Source organism: Cucurbita maxima, unplaced genomic scaffold (genome assembly GCF_002738345.1).
Source record: "Cucurbita maxima cultivar Rimu unplaced genomic scaffold, Cmax_1.0 Cma_Scf00012, whole genome shotgun sequence".
Taxonomy (NCBI): domain Eukaryota; kingdom Viridiplantae; phylum Streptophyta; class Magnoliopsida; order Cucurbitales; family Cucurbitaceae; genus Cucurbita; species Cucurbita maxima.
The window spans coordinates 1,851,958-1,859,320 of NW_019272028.1; the positions used below are offsets into that span (position 1 = coordinate 1,851,958).

Below are 7,363 nucleotides of genomic sequence, written 5' to 3' on the forward strand. Positions count from 1 at the left end.
AAAAAAAAAAAAAAAAAAAAAAAAAAAAAAAAAAAAAAAAAAAAAAAAAAAAAAAAAAAAAAAAAAAAAAAAAGTGGAAAAAGGCATCTAAAACCTGTCCAGCTCTTCTCCACCTTTGTCTCTTTGCTCTGAGTGGTACCTTTTCAAGCCACATACAGCTAAATACCCAAAACCCTTTGTCGATCCATCTATCTATGGCTTAACATAAAGTTGAAGAAAGAAAGTTATTGAGTTTTCAACTTTGATACTTCAAATTTAAATGATGCACTCTTTCATGGTTTTGTAGTGTGGATTTGTTCATAGTTCATAGTTCATGGAGGAGTTATAGGTATCAGACAAGCTTAGGAGACATGGAGATTGAATAAAACAAGCTTCCCACAAATCCATTCATCCACTTGCATTAGGCCCACCTCCCAGAGAATGATGTCCAGCAAATTTTTAAGGCAGATTAGAATACAGACTCTCTTACCCTTAAAACACTTTAAAAGCTACAAGTTTAAAGATAAAAATAAAAACCCATTTCGACTTTGGTTGGTAAATCAATCATAATGGTTAGATTGGCTTTTTGGTGATGGATGAACTGAAATTTGATGGTGAAGATGGCAAAGGAAGTACCTGTGAAGAACTGCTTGAATGATACTGATTCAGCTCCAAATCTTGGTTTCTGTCAACGACAATTGTAATATAAGATTTATCCTCCTCATCTTGAAGTAGCTTCTGCATGGTTGCTTTAGTTCTTGAATCTTCAACAGGTTCAATGGTGTTATTATGAACACATTTCTCAGCTTCTTCCTGTAATTTCCTCTTGAGTTTCTCCTCAGCTTCCTGTAGGAATTTGAACTTTGGAGGAGGAGATGACCTTATCTTGTTAAACTCTGCATCTGATACTGATTCAAAGAGAGGGTTGAATCCATGGGGCTTATAAGAATCTGCAGGAGTAAGAGGAGGTGTGAAAAGAGTTGGAGAAGCTAAAGGAGTCAAATATGGAGTTTCCACAGCAAGAAGCAGATCACTCAAGCTTCTACTTTTTGATTCCTTTCCATTCTTATCTTCAGACTCTAAATCTTCCTTGGTTTCTTCTATTATGGTGAAAAGGAATCTTGGTGGCCCTGAGAGGCTTTGGAGCCTCATAAACTCTGTTTCTATCCCATCTTCTCCAAAGGGTTTCAGCAAGAAATCATTGTTTGTGTGCATATTAACTGATGAACTTAGATCTTGAGGATTCAGAGCTGTGCGGGTTAAAGAAGATGAGCTTTTCCAACAAAACATGTAAAATAGCTCTCTAGCTGGGCTACTGTAATCAGTTTCAACTTCTCTGTCAGTGAACCTCTTCTTCCACCATAACAGGTAGTATAGCTCAGCAACAAGCGCCAAGAAAAGGCACCCAAAAATCACACTCAAACCAAGTCCTACACTACTTAGAGATTTCATCTTAACTTCCTTAATACTTCAAACAGAATTTTCCATCTCACAAAGGCAAAACAAAACCAATAATCTTCAAATTGTTGCTTGAAAGCTTACAAGCAAGCTCTAAAAAAAGTAGCCTCAAAATCCTCCCACTTCTCAGGATGCAGCAGTTCAGCAGCAATTAAGAATATGATGAAATTTGACCAAAACTAGCATGAAACGCAGAGCTACATCATTGAATAAAGAATACAGAAAGAAAAGCTTCTACAGAATCCACACAATCCTACTTTTTATGCCAAAATGACAGAAACATAACTCCAATAACATTAAAATACACCCCCACCCCCCGCCCGGCCCTTTGTTTTTCTGAGAATCACACACTTCAATCATGAAATGTGATTACAGGCTTTTGTTTTTCCTTTTGAACCAATAATCTATTAAACATACCCACCACACTCGAGCTAAGAATGAGGAGAGTTCAGTCAGCGAAGAGAAAAAAACCTTCACTGCCCTAAAAGGGAGAATTGCAGAGGAGCAAGAGATTCCTGCGCAACCTGTAAAACCACTATGTGTGTGTGTGCGCGTGTTAAAAACAAGGAGCTGGACAATGGGAAAAGGCGGAGGCAAATAGCACAAGGGTGGGCAAATGCCGCGGTTGTTAATGGTTGGGCGGATGCGGCCTTCGAGGGACGCTCACATGGGAGAATGGGACCAAAACACATATATAATTCGCTCACCTCTTCCATTTATTGCATAGATACAACTGAAGCCCGCGCTTCTTTCAGCTTAATTTTAGGCCTTTCGGCTGCCTATGTTATGGCCCAATCCACTTTACACATTACTAGAATTCTAAAGTTTAATACGTTCAATTTACAAATTTTTATTTGAATGCTAAAAAGAACTTTTTACGCGTTTAATTTGGAGTTTCAATCCAATTTCCATAATATAATAAAATGACCAAAGTTCACTTTCCTTTACATCGTCGTCAGCTACGTTAGTGCTACCATCGATGACAACGGCCACCACCCACTTTCAACCATTGCCTACTTCTAATATCCACTTTAGCAACCACGACTACCAGTGACTACTAGGTACCATCCCATCTCCGACAATTGTTGCCACCTCTAGCGACCAACAACACTATTTGTATTTAGAAATCACCAGTACCATTCTACTGATATCATAATATTTTAATTATTTGGAAAAATATGATCAAATATAAAAATATTTTCACTTTAAAACATTTTTATAAAAATACTCAAAAGAAAAATGCATTTTAAAAAAGGAATTCCGTTGGGAACTATTGTTGAGGATGGAAACAAAAGGAGCGGACTCAAAAGTCTGACGGAAATATCAATGGCAGTGGCATAAATGTAATTTAATAGTTGGACCATGGACATCCATGTAATACCACAAACGCAAATCGATGACGGCCGTGCTTCAGTCAGCGTTCTTGATTCTGTAGTCTCGTCTCCAATCAACCCCCTCATTCACCTGCGGTTCGGCGGGAGAATGGAATTTGCCGACGAGCACACCGCCGGAGCCACCACCTCCAACTCCGACCGCCATAAGCCCTCCGACACGAGATACGGCGTTGACCTCTCATCCTCTGATAACGATACCGAAGATGTATCTTCTTCCTTATACTCTTCTCTTGTTTCGCTTTCCATTTGTAAATTTCATGCATCTCATTTTGTTTTCTCTGTTTCCAATCCTCTCAAACGCAAACGATATAGCTCCGCTTTCTTTCTAGCTCTTGTTTCACGGAAACGGAGGCTTTCTGAGCTAGATACGTTGCTCCAGTGGAGCTCCATGCGTGTGTTTATCTGGATTCATGTTTGATTTTATTTTTCCTCGGAGTGAAAACTAGCGAGAAGCTGTGATACTTGGAAGCTAACCGATTTCCATTTGCGTATGTCTTTGCTGTAGATTTATGATGCTCTACAGCGGTAGGGTTTAAAATACTTGAGTTGAGTGTATGCGTGTCTTTTTCTACTGATATACGTTCTAGTTATGTTCACTTAATTATAATTCAAAATTGTGGGCGTTTGTGAATAATTGTTATTTCTGGAAATCGGGATCGGAATGTTGTTCTTCTTCGTTTTGAGAATTGCATTTGCCTTTACATTAGGTTTTGCTGCAGTAACCGTGCCCTCATATTTTCAGTGTAGTAGGACTTACGAGTAATTTTTTCCCCAGGCACATCCTGTTTTCTCTAACATGCCTGCTTCACTTGCACCACCAGTTTCTCCGATCCTTCCTCTGCAAAGTAAATGTAATGTAGTAATTCAGGCTGGTAGGTATTTCTTGTCTTTAGTGAGTAGCATTTAGCTTTTGTTCTTTTCCTTGTGCATAACTTCATAGTAATTGAACTATTTGAAACTTGAACTGATCATAATCTTCTTAGCACCAAAATTTATGTAACGTGTTATTTTTGTCATGCTACTATCCTGCACACTTGCATTGTAATTATTTCAACTGTAGATGGCTGCATATGTGTGGTCAGTATTCTGCATTCAAGTGTGCATGGCTTGTAAAATACACTTCAGTCAGCTAAATTGGCTGTGTGTATGGTTATCAATTTACCCTCGGGAGGACGGATCCTGCAACTCCCACTCCCTTTTGAGATTTCTTTAGGGAATGGACACCATTGATCTGCTATTTTATAGCTGTAATACTTAATATGATTGCTGCATTGTAGGTTAGAATGTTTGGGATGCTCATATTCTACACTCTAATTCCCACTTTAAGTCTGTATGTCATGAATAACCATGTATGTTGGATCACTTTTTAAGAAAATTCTGATGAAGCAATATCTTCAGCTCACGCGGAAGCCTGTTCTTGGAATTAATTTTTATCTCGGTTAACATTTGCACCCAAACTGATGCCCACGAAAGTAGAAAAGTGTCTCTTTATTGTTTTTTTTTTTTTTTTTTATTCAGAACTGAATTATGCAAAGAGGAAAACGACCTTACTTGAAAAAATTCATTCTATAGGCTGTATAATTTTTTTTCCTCGTGTTCTGGAAGGGCTGTTGATGGGGAGAATGCTTTCCTTGATTAATTATAGATTATTTGTCAAGAACTTATCTGGTACTTACTAACCCTTCTCAAATAGGCCTGTTAATGCTCCCACCTTGTAGAAGCACCTTCTTAGTCTCTATGTCACCAACCAAAACCATTTTACTATCAGAATTGAAGTATTTGAAGAGATCTTCAATATTCTTCAACCAGTTGATTATGCCTTCCATGTTTATTCTGCCATTGAAAACCATTAAATGTAGGTTCATCCAAAATGTTGTAGTTCATTATGGTAAGCAGGTTGATATCTCTTGATAACACATGCTGATAGCTGATAGGTTGATGTCCGAAGTATTCCCCGTTCTTTCCTGGAAAATTAATTTTCTGCTGTTAAGGGAGTTCAATTACCCTATGCTTCGTAATTCCTTGTTTGTTTCATCGTTTATAATTAGCAGCTGGTGGATTTATCTCCCTCCCAGCCGTATAAGTGGCTCCCACACCTCTTCTATGCTCTCAAAAGTAGAAAAAAAACCTGACTATATTGTTAGTGCTTTGGAACTGAATTATACTAAGAGGGAAATGACTTTGAATTACAAAAGGTATATGGCCACCTGTACAAATATTGACAACCATCAATTACCCTGTTTCAGCCTACGTATCTAACCACATTATTAAGTCAACAATCATTCGAACTACTTTCCAGAACTTGGAAGACTGATAATAACTAATACTTAACTGTCACAAACCTGGCATTTCCTGCATCAGGTGCTTCTAGAGAAGCCAATGTGAATCTGGTTAATAGGCATCTCTGCTGTTAGCCCTCATAAACTGAAAACTTCATTACTCACTAAATCAAGTAAGATCGCCATTCTAGAAACAAGTTATGTCAAATAGATCGTCTTTTGAGTCACTCATTTGCAACATCAATCACCAAGACTCGTGCAACAAATTTCATAGGTTGAGTACCCTCAGTTGGGAGCAGGGATTTAGAATCAGAAACGTCAATGCCCTTAATGAAAATCTATTGAGTCAAGGGGATGGAATAAAAATGATCGAGGAATGAACTTAGACCATTGCCAACTCCAGAATTTATGGGGCAGATAGCTATTTGGGAAAGCCAACTAAGCAGAGTGTTAATCTTTTTACTTGAGTTTCTTGTTAAAAATTGTATTTTCTTATTTCTTCTAATAAAATTAAGCTGCTTCTCTTATAAAAACTTGAAGTGCATTGTATTTAAATTTAAAAACTAAAAAAATATTGTGACAAGAAACTCTGTTTCAAACTTCAAAGTGTTTGAATATTTTTGGTGACCGTGTAAAACTCGTCTCCTTTTCTCTTTTTACAAGATTCTCCAATTCAGAAGTGTGCTAAGTGGCATGCCATGCATGATATCACAAAGCTTTATATATCTCAACAAATTATACTCTTGCATAGTCTTTTAGTGGCTTTCTATAACATAGTGTCACATAAAAATGCCCTAATTCATTGTAGATATGGATGATAAATTGGAGACCATACAAAATATATGTCAGAAAATTGTGGACACCACGAACTTATACTCATTTTCTAAATTGGATGATCATCAAGTATATTCCCTTATGAGGCTGAGGGAAATTTCTCATCGGGTTATTAGTGACCGAGATTCAAGGGTAAGTGAAGATGCTCAGGTGGAATAATAACTATTTTCCTTTTAGGACAAGGCAATGGGATGTGAAGTTAAAAGCCTGTTTAATGTGTTGCAGGTGACAAAAAATGATGTGATTAGTGCTATGTGCTTTTACATCAACAGGATGGTAAGTTATGCATGGTCAATTGCCTTAATGTAGATCTTTGTTCAACATTCATGAATTGACAAAGTATTATGCAGGCAGGTAAGTGCAAGGATATTGTTGACATTTTGAATAGGATATCATATAAAGACCTAGACAGCCAGCAAGTGCAACAGCTATTGAGATTGAAAGAGCTTCTATGTGGGATTGTTGATGGAGCTAAAGATGTGGAGATTGAACCTTCCCATATTGTTGAACAGGTAGGGTTATAAGAAGCAAAATTTTCTTCTATTCATTCAAAATAAATTCTATATTTAAATACAAAATGCAAATTACATTAATAGGGAATTGCAAATGATATGTGGACAACAGAGAGTCTAGAGGTCGAGCCAATTGACTCCAGCAATGATGATGTACTTCTTGGAGATACACAAATTATAATGGTTGAAGTTGAACAGGCAGTGGCTGAGTCTAGGCTCGAGAATGAATATTGTGACCTGTCACATGTTAAGCACACTGTTAGTTGGCCACCACATGGTTGCTTAACCTTAGAGTGGGTTGTAGAGATGATGAAAACACTGGAACAGTCTTCAAGAAATTACTCGCCTGCAGAGTTTCAACTTGTCATGCCAGTTTCTGTGGTAGATGAAATACTAGATATGGCTGCAAGCATCCTTCACAAGGAACCAAACTGTGTGGAAATTGACTGCCACGGAGAAGTTTCAAAAGTTGTTATAGTTGGGGACATTCATGGTCATTATCACGACTTACTTCACCTCTTTGAACTTGCTAACTTACCATCTAAGAGCCAATATTATGTTTTTAATGGCAATTATGTGGACAGAGGAGCATGGGGACTGGAGGTGTTTTTGGTCTTAATGGTGTGGAAGGTAAATTGAAATTGTTTTACTTGTTATTAATTGTAATGAAGGCTAGGAGCAAACAACCATGCATAACATTAAAAAAAAATTGAATGAACCTATTTGAGAAAAAATATTCATGAAGAAAATTTACAGTTAGAAGTATAACTTATAACCACTAATGTATATTGCCCTTATGTAGAGAATACACAATTTGGAATCTAGCTCTTTGTTCACTGCATTTTCTTTTATTGTCTACACAAAACTGCACCCTTGAATGTGGCGCAAAAAAAAAAAAAAAAAAAAT

The 7,363-nt window shown here is 37.2% G+C and overlaps 2 protein-coding genes across 4 annotated transcripts in view; one reads left to right on the forward strand and one right to left on the reverse strand.

The window, feature by feature from the left end:
- Positions 1-55: 55 nt before the first annotated feature.
- Positions 56-2,130, reverse strand: LOC111487495. The gene is made up of 2 exons (XM_023134910.1): positions 616-2,130; positions 56-488 (listed from the first exon to the last, which is right to left on the reverse strand). Exons 1-2 carry the CDS (start codon positions 1,429-1,431, stop codon positions 342-344), a joined length of 963 nt encoding a protein of 320 aa, XP_022990678.1. The 5' UTR covers positions 1,432-2,130; the 3' UTR covers positions 56-341.
- A 632-nt stretch (positions 2,131-2,762) lies between these two features.
- Positions 2,763-7,363, forward strand: part of LOC111487807 (serine/threonine-protein phosphatase 7-like) — a 9,244-nt gene continuing 4,643 nt past the window's right edge. For all 3 annotated transcript variants that reach the window (XR_002719112.1, XM_023135346.1, XM_023135347.1), the window contains exons 1-6: positions 2,763-3,036; positions 3,607-3,703; positions 5,919-6,076; positions 6,170-6,220; positions 6,295-6,456; positions 6,541-7,086. Coding sequence is in view for 2 of the 3 variants with exons in the window: in XM_023135346.1 (XP_022991114.1) it covers positions 2,800-3,036; positions 3,607-3,703; positions 5,919-6,076; positions 6,170-6,220; positions 6,295-6,456; positions 6,541-7,086 (1,251 nt within the window). In the remaining variant the exon portion in view is untranslated. The remainder of the gene's footprint in view (positions 3,037-3,606; positions 3,704-5,918; positions 6,077-6,169; positions 6,221-6,294; positions 6,457-6,540; positions 7,087-7,363) is intronic.